This window comes from Podarcis muralis, chromosome 9, assembly GCF_964188315.1.
Source record: "Podarcis muralis chromosome 9, rPodMur119.hap1.1, whole genome shotgun sequence".
NCBI classification, from domain to species: Eukaryota; Metazoa; Chordata; class Lepidosauria; order Squamata; family Lacertidae; genus Podarcis; species Podarcis muralis.
The window spans coordinates 31,511,449-31,523,646 of record NC_135663.1 but is presented as its reverse complement, the minus strand read 5'-3'; the positions used below and the strand labels follow the sequence as shown (position 1 = coordinate 31,523,646).

At 37.1% G+C, this 12,198-nt stretch overlaps 1 protein-coding gene across 5 annotated transcripts in view; it reads right to left on the bottom strand.

Moving 5' to 3' along the window:
- Window positions 1-3,404: 3,404 nt before the first annotated feature.
- Window positions 3,405-12,198, bottom strand: part of LARP1B (La ribonucleoprotein 1B) — a 28,508-nt gene continuing 19,714 nt past the window's right edge. For 3 of the 5 annotated variants that reach the window (XM_028743258.2, XM_028743260.2, XM_077934030.1), the window contains exons 11-19: window positions 11,665-12,036; window positions 10,559-10,703; window positions 9,982-10,193; window positions 9,521-9,627; window positions 7,815-7,975; window positions 7,118-7,262; window positions 6,092-6,201; window positions 5,874-6,001; window positions 3,405-5,367 (exon numbers count right to left, since the gene is read on the bottom strand). In XM_028743258.2, coding sequence (XP_028599091.2) covers window positions 5,137-5,367; window positions 5,874-6,001; window positions 6,092-6,201; window positions 7,118-7,262; window positions 7,815-7,975; window positions 9,521-9,627; window positions 9,982-10,193; window positions 10,559-10,703; window positions 11,665-12,036 — 1,611 coding nt within the window. In that variant the 3' untranslated portion in view covers window positions 3,405-5,136. The remainder of the gene's footprint in view (window positions 5,368-5,873; window positions 6,002-6,091; window positions 6,202-7,117; window positions 7,263-7,814; window positions 7,976-9,520; window positions 9,628-9,981; window positions 10,194-10,558; window positions 10,704-11,664; window positions 12,037-12,198) is intronic. The other 2 variants (XM_077934031.1, XM_028743259.2) reach the window with 1 other exon arrangement.

Below are 12,198 nucleotides of genomic sequence, written 5' to 3'. Positions count from 1 at the left end.
TGGGGTTCAGTGTCCTTTTAATCTGCCTCATCAACTCCCCCAACCCAAAGGGAAGCGGGGTGTGTGTGGCAGAAATAGGCAAATGGAAAAGTTTGGCAAAACTCGGCCAATGCCCTAACCACTGAAGTTCAGCAGGACAGAAACTGCAGGAGGCCCTCTCCAACACAGGATGGCAGTTAAAAGCAATTTCCACAGCCCTATTACAGTATGGAAGGACCAACCCATTTGACGATACCCTCCACTGTAGGAAAATTAAATTTTCCTGCTTCGATGCAGAAAATTAGCAAGAGCATCTCCTTGCACTTCCAACAAATCCTTATACAAAGTATGATGAACATTTAGGTTTAAAGCTCTACTTTGATGGCTTTCATAAAGGACACAGTAATGGTTGGAGACCATTGTCACATTGTGTTCTTCCTCCACTCAAGTCATGAGGTCCTTCTCCAGGGTGCTTGAAGGGTGGCAATAAATCAAGAATTGGAAGGGGCCCTGAGGATCATCTTGTCCAATATGCAGCTGCCCCATGAATCGAACCTGCAATCTTGGCATTATCAGCACCATGCTCTAACCCAGTGTTTCCCAGCCTTGGGCCTCCAGCTGTTTTTGAACTACAATTCCCATCATCCCTGACCACTGGTCTTGCTAGCTAGGGATGATGGGAGTTGTAGTCCAAAAACAGCTGGAGGCCCAAGGTTGGGAAACACTTCTCTAACCAACTGAGCTATCCAGTGAGAGGGCTTTTTCAGTTGTGTCCCATCCTCACCGCTCCACCCCCAAGTGTATGGAATACTTTCTCCGGTGAGGACTGCTTCGCACAGACACACGGACATCTTTTTGTCACCAGGTTAAGACTTCCCTTTTCTTCGCAAGCATTTAGTGGCATGTGACCCAGCTTTGTTAGTGTTGCATTTTGGAGTTTTTCAGTTGGTTTCTGTGGAGGCAGCTGGGGTTATATGATTTGTGTGTTGCATTGATGGTCATTTTTAATTCTGTATGCTTTGAAAATTGCTAAATGTATAGTGTTGGGCAGCTAACAAAACATAACCTGCAGCTTAATAGTGTAGGGGGTAGCTCCCTATTCAAGCAACCATTTTAAATGAACAGGATTTGGCTGTTTCAGCAACAGAGCCAAGTTACTAACAAGATGCCTATTGACGGTGTTCACATATAAAGCCTCCTATGTAGGACGAAACAAGGTGAAGCAGCACCTTCCTCAGTACAAGCCCATTCATATCCTAAGATCTTCTTGGCACCCCAATGCTAGGAGATGTCCATTATGTGGTGATGAGGGGAAAGGCCATATCCTTTTGCCCAGCACAAAAATGCACTCTGCTTCTGCAGGAGGGAGTGTTCTGTCCTCCTTCTAGCAGCTGATAGCAATTTTTATTTCTTTCAGGATTGCAGCTTTTGAGAGCTTATTTGCAAGGCTGTCTTTTGTGATCCAGTAACAAAAAAGGCAAGAAAATACTACTCCCTCTCCATCAGTAAGATTCCCACCCATTCACTTGCTCATATGTACTTGCTGTGCTACTTCTGAACTACAAACATTCAAAGGCATTTTTAAAGACTCCACAGAGTATTTGACTGACTGCAAATAAAGAACATATTAAATCATGAAACTGAATTTTCAAAGAATCATAAAAAAAACTTTCATCTCCAAACTTATACTACTAAGGTGAGATAAGTAAATAGCCATTTCTTGGGGAACTGCTTTGTTTAAAGGACAGGTGTACTGTTTGGTTTTGTGATGTTATCAGGAAACAGACCATGATGAGTATTACTTTCCAAGAAGAGGGAGGGGGTGAACTGTGTAGAAGTTGCACATAATTTGCTGCATGAATGTTCAGAAATGTTGTTTTTCCAGCCTACCCTTTCTAATGGTGGGGCTTGTACTACCTGCAGCAGTTTATTATTTCTTTCACAGAGGCAGCCTAATCTCTGAGGGGACAGGTTTGCAAACTAGAGCAATTATTTAATCAATTATTTTTTTAAAGAGCCTTTTCCCAGTTTAGATTAGTGAATCAACTACCTAGACAAAGACTACTTCAATGTCTTGGAAGGTGAATACCTTTTAATGTTCTCAGGTTGTTTAAATTAAATTTGATCTCTTTTCTAGGCTGGGTTTTTTTTTAGCCCTTCTTAATAGTTGATTGCTTCTTGCATATTTCTATTTCCCCCCACTAGTTTTATTCTATTTTGAAATTATATAAGCCAATCTGGGAATCTGATCAAAGGATGAGTTATAAAACATTTAACAACGAAATCGGCCAGCAACAAAGTATTACAGTTTGGATGCAGGGAACACAGTATTTCCTCAGCTAATATCTGATGCAAGAAAACCATGTTTGAATCCATCCCAAGAGACTTGATTCCTTGGCAATGAGCTCCACAGTCCCCAAATTAAAACCTTAAAAATAAAACTTGTGTATTCCCATCAACTATTTGGGTAAAATGATTGACCTTTTGCTACCCAACAAGCAACAGCTTTTTATGACTCAAGGAGGATTCAAATAGTAGAGACAAGCAACCTAAAACAACCATGCAATTCATGTGGTAAATGTCCTCTGTACCCCTACTCATTTAAACATCTCTATGCATCAAGGCAGCATTTGCTAAGCACTTTGATTATTAAAAAATATATTTTTCATGAAATAGCCTAACACACTGTCTATTTTTTCCATAAACTTAAATCTGCATAATGTAATTGAGTTTTCTTGTCACAAACACTAGAATTTTGGAACATAGTGCATGAACAGCCTATCAACAGGTGATATAGGTGGTCTGCACAAACAGATCCATGAAGATCCATTCAGCGCTTTATCCTTGTATAACAAACCCTTGTTTATTCCAGGCAGGATAAGGATCAGCAAGAGCCTAGCCAGCTGCTATATGTACAGAGTTGGTGGACAGAAGTTGTGCAAACCAGTTTTAGAGAACAAAAGCACAACACACCTCTTTCTTTACAATCAAAATCACAGTTAATCAACTGGAAATAAAAGTCAAATGTTAATAGCCAAGAACAACTTGCAGGAAAAATATTCAGGTGAAGTTTATCAGCTATACAATACCAAGTACCATAAGCTTGGAATAAAGCCCATATATTTTTGCCAGTGTCTATAGTGTGTTCCATTATGCAAAAGCAACACTCCAAATTCTCCTATACTTGCAACATTGTTTACCTCATCACCACCAGTACCTGTTAAAATCATGTGAATTAAGAAGGTAAATTAAGACTTTTTCATAACTTAAATTTTGACCGGAAAAGAAAAGCCCCTGGTCATGCTTAGTTCCACTCACTGCTGCAACAAGCTCTAGACATGCCAGTTTAACTAATAGTTTAACAACAAAATTACTACACAAGTTTAAAGAACAAGATTGCTTAAGAACCACACACTACACGAAGGTGACTTTTTTGTATTTTTATAAAATCTGCAAAGATACCACAAATTATGCATACTAAAGGCTAGATATGCACACATTTCATTCAAATAAATGAAAGTAAATATATTTCTTTTATATACAGTTTAATCCAAATTTACAATTGCATCATTTTCATGGAGGAGGTGGCATAGATAGAGCACAGGTTTGAGATGTATTACTTCAGCACACTGAAAAGATGCTATATAAAATGTGTATCATCAATTCCTAGTTCCTTTGCAAAACAAAGTAGTTCTAAAAGGCTAGTTTGTGTGTAGAAATTAATTACTGGGAAATCCTCTTATATTCATATACAAATATGCACATATTCATAATTGTTCTATTCAGATTCACAAGGCAATAATGACAGAAAATTGCAATGGATTTCAACCATATCTACCAAAGAAGTCCAATAAAACTAAAATGTTGGATCACTTAGGATATCTCCCAGTAATAAGGCATCAAACAGTGTTAGGCTTTATTTGTAGAAAGTTACCTGAAGACAGCTATCTCACTGTTTTGCTGTATGTAATGAAAATGCACCTATTCCTACCACTCCTTCCACTTCAGGGAAGGAGGTTTTCCATTTCCTTATTCTAAGCATTTTAATTTACAATAACTGAAATGAACAGGTAATTACAGGTTAAGTATCCCCTTAACTTCTACCTCCCAATACAAATAACTACTATTTGAATTAATCATTTACATTTAAGAAAAGTGATGACTTGGACAATTTAAGTTCAGTTGGTCGTAGCAGAGTATGAAATCTGCACTTTATTTAAACCCATTTTGACAACATTTTTTAGTATGTACTATATTTGTACTTTAAATAAAAACAGTGTCAAATTTGTACTTTAAATAAAAACAGTGTCAAATAACAAAATATAATTGTTTAAAAATAACCTCTCCTTGAAGTGCAAGTCACTTAGTAGAGCAATTAAACAGAAAACACAAGCATCTCTTCTAACTGAAGGGTGATTAGTGAGCCACGTTACTTTTATCCTTCTGCTTAAACTTAAAGATGTAACGTTTACTAAGCCATACCCCTTCCCCTCTGCAACCTACTTTTGCCTAAGTACAAGTATGAACCAGCATAAAATAAAACACCTTAAACCAAAGAGATTGATGCCTAACTCAAAATTTCATACTCAACGCAAAAGAGATCCTGAAATAAAGTAACTAAAAAGCAAAACAAAATCCAGCACCCAAGAACGTGCACATTCCTATATAGCATGGAGTGTGCATGTACTGTAAAAAAAAATGTTGATAGTAATATATGCATTTATCAACTTATGTCATTTCTCCATTAAAAATGTCTTCTTTTTGGCTTCTATAAGTAGAAATAATGATGGAAAACTTGAATGAAAAAAGCTTTGTAAGTTACATGAGTATACCATAACTTCTTTAAGAAGTATGAGCTGAACCATAAGGCATCCCAAAGTATTTTTGCATATAATATTGGAATGCAGATCCTGTAAACAATAAGTCAGGGACAGCAACACGGAGACCAATATATTTTCCCTAGGATCTCTTTGATTATTCGCCAAACCCAGTACAACTGATCAAGGGCAAGTACTTAATTTTGTGAGAAACCAATGCGATCCTTCGTTTTCCTATACATTTGTTTTTAATCAAGCTTTAAAATAGCTCTCCCTGAAGATCCTTGAGCTAAAATACTGGCATTAGGAGTTGATCTCAAGGTTCAAGCTTAATGAAAGTCTACTGCTCAGGTATATCACTTCTTGATTTTGTGGCAGTACTGTTCTGGTGTATGCTGTTACTCAACTCCTGTACAGTATTTGTAGTGGGAAAGTTTATTGGGACCCACGCCTGAGGGGCAGCTGTAGAATTACCAGCAAGGATCTTGGAAGAATTGGATTGATGTCTATGATGATCACTTTCCTCACCAGTTGGATGTCTTTTTCTCCCAGATTCTTCACTAATGGGAGGCTGAAAGAAAGCATGGAAATATTATTATACCCTTGCAGTTATCAGAACTTATTATGATCTAGTTTTGAACCTCAAAGCCTGAGCATTTAATGGTTACTCCAAATGGCTGAAGTGCAGTGACATCATGCCAAAATATGAGAAATTGTTTCTTGAATAAATAAAGGGAATGTGGCCTGCATGAAAGGTATCAAATACAACCCAGCAATAACATTTTCTCTTTTGAGACCTGCTTTGCTCTAGTTGTCACTGTCAGGTATCCAAGATTATCTCTACAGATGACATGTACGAAGTTTCATAATACAGAAAGCAGAATAGAAAATGTGCAGCATGACTACAAACCGGTTTGGCATTTCAGACCATATTACATTTCAGAATGTCTTAAACTTACCCTCCAATCATAACAGACATTTGTTGACTTTACATTAAATTTGGGGGTTGTGTCTCTTAAATCAGTCAGTAATGTTAATACACTAAATTAATTTGCTTGAGATAGCTTGAACACTTACATCTACTCTGAAGTCTTCCAATCTTTTAAAGTTACAGAGGTATTCTTGAAGCTTTGGATCAATGGGTGGAGTTTTAGACTGTGAATACTTTAGATAAGCCCAAAATTTTTCTAGTCCATAGAGTTGACCTAATGAGAGAGCATGTTGGAGATATCTTAAAACTAATTAAGCATGAAGTCAAGCAATATTACACAAGACCATTATGAACAAGGTCTTACCAGATTCATAGTCTCTCTTTGTTTCTTCTTGGAAATCTTTGAAGATCTCCTGCCTGAACTTTTTTTCCAGCCCATAGCTGTAAAACCGGAACAAACACTCCAGACCATATCTGTAGAACAGTGAATAAAGAATAAGAGCACAAAAATCTCTTGAAGATATTTATTGTTCTCCTTATAGCAAAAACAACAACAAAACATCACTTTAAGGATGGGAATCTGGAAAGCTTATCCAGCTATTCCAATTTTCATAAGCTAGTTCTCTCTCACACCCACACACCCCACACCCCTACCCCTCAGTACAGGCAGCTACCTTGTTTTTTGCTGAGTAAGCCATACCCTGAAAACAGAACAGCATATTTTCATTATGACTTTTACAGAAGGAATTTAGATATAATGAAGTGGAGGTGGGGATTCTAGATGATTAACGACTGTCTTACACTAGTTAACTGTAGCTACATAGTGGAGAAACATACCTGGACTTAATTTTGGACAGTGCCCATGCCCTGGTGTGAGCTATTTTCATGTTGATCAGCCCAACAGTGGTGAGTATATTGCTATCAAATATAACCAGACTTGTAAATAATCCCACAAAGATTTCTAATCTTATGTTATTTAAAACAAAAAAATGGAGACAGTGGAAGCACCTGCCTGTTGGGTTTTTCTGTCATTTGCTTTGAATCAAAACTCTGGCAAAAATTTAGACATTGAAAGAAGAATCTTTCCATTTATTTAGTGCACAAAAAAGCTGCTATCCAGTGAGGAAGACTGGACAGCCAAGGATTCCTAGCAAACAGTCTCTTAAATTATCCATCTGATAACTTTTTACAATCTGTTGTAAGCTCCATATTCAAGAGTAAACACTGCATGATGGAAAGAAATCTTAGTTTTCCATTCTGCAGCTGGAACCACTTTATTTTGCTATACTAATGCTTCAGAAGCACCAAAGCAATGCCATTAATATTGCTACACAAGTTGGCACTCGGTTCCTGTACCGTATATGACTTTACAGGTCAAACAAAGCACTACCTGTAGTGTTCTTTTGCATCATCTAGAGCAAGTTGCTTGAATTCTTCATACATTTTCTTGTTAAAGTGGTCTCTGAGGAAAAAGGACCAGAAACGAAATAGTGTGTTCATTTCTTGAGACTGGCCGATTCCCAACCGTTTCCTTTCTGGAGACAAAAATAATAATAAGGTAGCAAAGATGAAAGATAATCTATTTAGCATTCTAATTCTACTTTCTTCAGAACAGATGCTTTGTATGAATCTATACCACAAAAGAGTAGCAACAACAAAAAAATTACACCTTACACTACAGCTTGGAAAAAGTTAATGTTAAAGTCGCTTATGGCATTCATTTATTTCTGTCTCTGCCATGCTCCAGTGAGGTCAGGGCATCAAAACACAAACCTGATTTTTCTATAAAGATAACTTAGAGGCAATTTTTGGCCATGCTTCCTTTCCTGTGCAGACAGCCCTGAAAAACTGCCATAAGGGCAAAAGGATGCAGAGGGATAATCAAAACTGCCTCCCCTTTTACTTCAGCAGGAGCACCCATTTGCAATTCAAGTCCCTCCAAAAATATGTAGTTATATAACATTGTTGATATCCTACAAGCTATAAGAACAAAGACAAAGCAAGAACATAAATGGTTATGGTACTTAGAACTAAAGACAAAAAGCTATTTCCCATTACAGTTGCAGGAAAAAAATTGTATTTTTTACCATTAAGGCATCTACGGCGATATTTGTGGTACACTTGCTGTGTAAAACCATTTTCTTTTAGAAGTTCATGAGAAGGATGCTGAAATTTAGGAAGCGAATTTGGAGTACAACCGTAACTTCCAGATAGTGGAGCACCTTCCAAAGGCGATGCATTTGAACTACTATAGAAAATAAAAGACAAGCTGCTTAAATTCTTCAGAACATTTTTGAATACAGGTGATTGTGCATTCTCTTTTAATGAATAATGTAGAACCAACTTTCCAACCCTGTCACCAATAGGCGATCCTCAAAGTTAAAGTCAAATTGAACATTCCGAATGCCTCCAGGGTCTATACTAATTTCAAAATGAAGGTGGCAAGACTACATTTAAATGTATAGCAGGAAGCATGGTTAAATAAAAATATTTCTCTGATCATGCTACCTTTTTGCATAAAGGGGATTTTGGGCAGACGGAAACATAAAATATGCTATCTGTTGCCTGCATTTTGAAGTGAGAGATTCTTAAGGTGTATACCACACACTTTCCCCAAAATTTTTGAATCTGCTCTGATTTCACAAGGTTCAGGCTGGAATATAATGCATGTACAATGAAAATTATTTATGTTTAGCAAACCCACCCAATAGATTTGGATCTACATATACTTTTGAGCAAGCCCTTTCTAGTGTGATGTCCTATCATACCTAACTCTTTATTCAGCTCTGCTTTTTCTGACAATTTGTTAGAACTCTGTATGATTGCAAAGGCCCTTCAGTTCTGGCACAACGGATATGGAATTACCACAGAACACTCCTCTAGCTACCACTACAGAAAACAAGTCTAAATGACACAGTATTATCTACTATACATCCAAGGAAGGCTTCATAACTGCATTCAGGTATTACCTACTGCTTAGTCCTATGCCTGGAACTTCATGACTGTTCCCTGCTGTGACTATGACAATGGTTGCATTTGGATAATTAAAAAATGAATCAGCCTCCTGCATCTTCATGTAACTCCTACCTTCATGAGCAGGAAAACAATCCAGAAAGCTGGTTTAAACCAGGGGTTTATATCCTAGCTTCCCAGCTACTTGGATTGCCTGCCCGTGCAATTAAAAAGAAGTAAAACAGCTGCATGTGAATACAGGTAGTTTGTTTTTATCCCAAATGATTGTCCAAATGTAGCCATTCTATTGAGACAATGCCTACACTTAACTAGATAAAAATGTTTTCACAAATATTGATGCCAGATGCAATGCAAATGTAAGCTAACAATGTGGCAAGTGCCTGTAAACTGTGTACTACCATTCATAAGCACAAGTTGTTTTGTGTAATATGAATTTGTGTTCTGGAAGAGACTTCCATTCCATTTATATACATGGAATCCATTTCTATGAAACTCCTGACAATATATGCTTGCAGGTTATGTTCATCAACAGGCAACACCTGAACATATCTTGTAGTTAGGGGCTGTGTGTGTTTGTTTTGAAGGATAACCACCATTTATAAATAACAATTTCCCCAACATAATAGGTGTGAGCACTTGCTCTTTCCCTCTACAGTTGCTGCTCATGTGTGTAAACCTTGCAGCTTTTAAGAGTATTTCATTCCTCTCATTATTCTCTTCCTCTTACTTGCTTTGTTATATTGTGTAATTAAGCAATTTTCCAATGATCCTATGAACACAGAAGATTAAACTAAGTTATAATCTTAAAAAATATTGCTACCTTATAGAAGATGTTCTTGGCCTGTGATCCTTGGAATCCATTACCCAGCCAACATGACATTCTAATGGAGGGTTTGTACTATGCCGTGTTTTTCTTTTCCTTCGAGTCTATAATAAAATATAACATTATAATTTCCTGATGTGTCTGGTGCCACTTTTCTGAAGAATCACAGCCTAATTAAAGTCAAGTTTCATAAAGTTTCACATTGTATATCATATGCATTGTGAGGTCATAAAGTTGAGCTTGACTACCCAACTGCCTAGCTTTAAACAAGAAGTTAACAGTGTGAATATTTCACAATGGATTTAGCAGTTTTGGTCAAATCCAAAATTATTATTTCCTATACTACAATATTTGAGCAGCAGGAATTTTGAAAGTGTTACAAAGCCTGTGCTCCTCTGGCAACAAGAAACAACAGTAATATCATGACCTGAAAGTTTATGTAGAAAGAATTTAGCTACCTTAACATCAATGGATCTTGCTTCTTTAACCACAGGATAGAACCTTGGTGTTTTGTTAGGATCTTGTAGCCTTGGTGTACGAGGTGTTTTGGGTGTTCGGGTAGGGTGGACTCTAGGAGATTCAGGGACAGCTGTTGGCAGTGAGCGAGCCATTGTTGTTGGAGGTATTTCTTGGATGCCAAACAATTTACAAGCCAGCTCTTCAGTTAAGTCTAAACAGAAAGACCAGCAGATGAACAGATGAACACTAGGCACCTTGCTTTCTCTTGCTCTTCGAGGCCTTTTACCTGGGCTCTGTGTTTATCTGTTTCTTTAAATTTAATGTTATCTTCTTTTATTAACTTCTTAGTATAACAATATTAAATTAAGAGTCCCCCCTTTTTATTTGTAAGAAAAATTCATTGCATACACTCTCAGTATGTATAAAGTAAGCCCCTTGTAATCGAGCTGAACAGGAACCACTAAGCACCTGGAACTCCATGTCAATAGTGAAGGACTCATGGAGTTCTCAATCAGGTTGCACCATATCAACTACCATCTTGAGAACTTATAATTTTGCAACATTATGAATATATACCTTGTTGAGATCTTGGAGGACCCGGAGGAACTTCCTGATTTGGATCAATTGCATGCTCAGGCGTAAGATTGTCAAATTCTTCTTTACTGATAAGATTTAACTTCTTAAAGTTTTCAACTTCTTGCTGAAGTGGGGATAAAAGCTTCTGTAACAATGTATCATAAATTATAGGATAATAGCTGAAACAAGCCATATCAACATGAACTATTTGTTAAATAATCACATATTATTTACTAATATTTTAGTAATTATTCCAACTGGCAAGCAGGGTGCAATAAAACTCTGTCATGCTCATGAAGACAGTAAAACACTAAAATGGAAGAAAACCAGTCCTTCCAGGTTCATATCCCATGTCTGAAATAGGTGATCACCCTTATCAAACAAGTTGCCAAACAGAAAGATTTTGATAGCAAGAATGATTAAGAATGCTGCCCAGCCAACTGTCCCATCTTTTTAATATGCAGGAAAAAAGCAAATTGTACCCTAATCTCTCACATCTCCAGTTGTGTATAGCATTATATGCCAACGGTAGGCATGGGCGCAGCTAAGGGGAGCAGCTGCCCCCCCAGCAAGTAAATCAATAATAATGGTAACATGAAGCTTGTCCCCCCCTAACATAAATCCTGCCTACACCAACGATGGTGGGCATTATCTTTGGATGAACAAAACCTGCTATGTTCCACACACTGAGTAATATCGCAAGCCCACAGTAATTTCACTTAAAAATCTAAGAACAAAATGCCTTGATCTCAAGATTCTGTGCCTAAAGCAGGAAAAGACCTGCTTTAAACACTGAACCTGAAAAAGATAGTAACAGAAAACCTAGACAGACCAGACAAATGACTTCTAAACCATTAGTTTCTCAATTTAAATGTATCTTGTTCTTCTGCAAACATGTCACTTATTTTTTAAAATTGCTCTAGCTCAAAAATTGACAATGAGTTCATTCATTTAAAGTCTAAATTCCAGTATTACCAACACAAGTACAAAAAGACCAAAACTTTATTAGCATATGGATTTCTACTTAATTTACCACTGCTGATAATCTGAGCCCACGACATATGTATTTGATTGAATACCTATTAACCATTCATTAACATAATTACCTTCAAAGCAATGCAGTCATTTTCACTCTGTTCTGTCCACAAATCTTGTTCATAGTAGTATAAGCCATCATTAATAACTTTGGCAAGTTCTGATGTAATTTTTGCTCGTGAGACATGGTTGCCAGTGCGATCTCCTCCAGGATGTTTTCTCATATATGGTGGCGTTTGTGTTACAATCAAAATCTTATTTAAATCCTGATCATCAATTTCATAATCTGAATCACTATCTGACCACTCAGTGAATGTATTTTTTCGGCCTTCTATTTGTTCCATCTCTTCATCAAACAAAAAATCAAGTTCTTCCTGTTCTTGTTCCTCTAAAGGCAGTGGCTGCTGCTGTCCTGACATCTCCTCAATTGCAGGCACAGATTCCTGGAAAAGGCAAAAGTGTTTCACACTTTCAGTGAATCAAAGCTAATTGATTACTTCTTGAAATAATATTGGGAAAGTATCTAACTGGAAATAAAATGAACAGAGGAATTAACTGCAGGAATAGCAGTTTCAGCATCCCAAGGCACACAGAATGGAACAGAA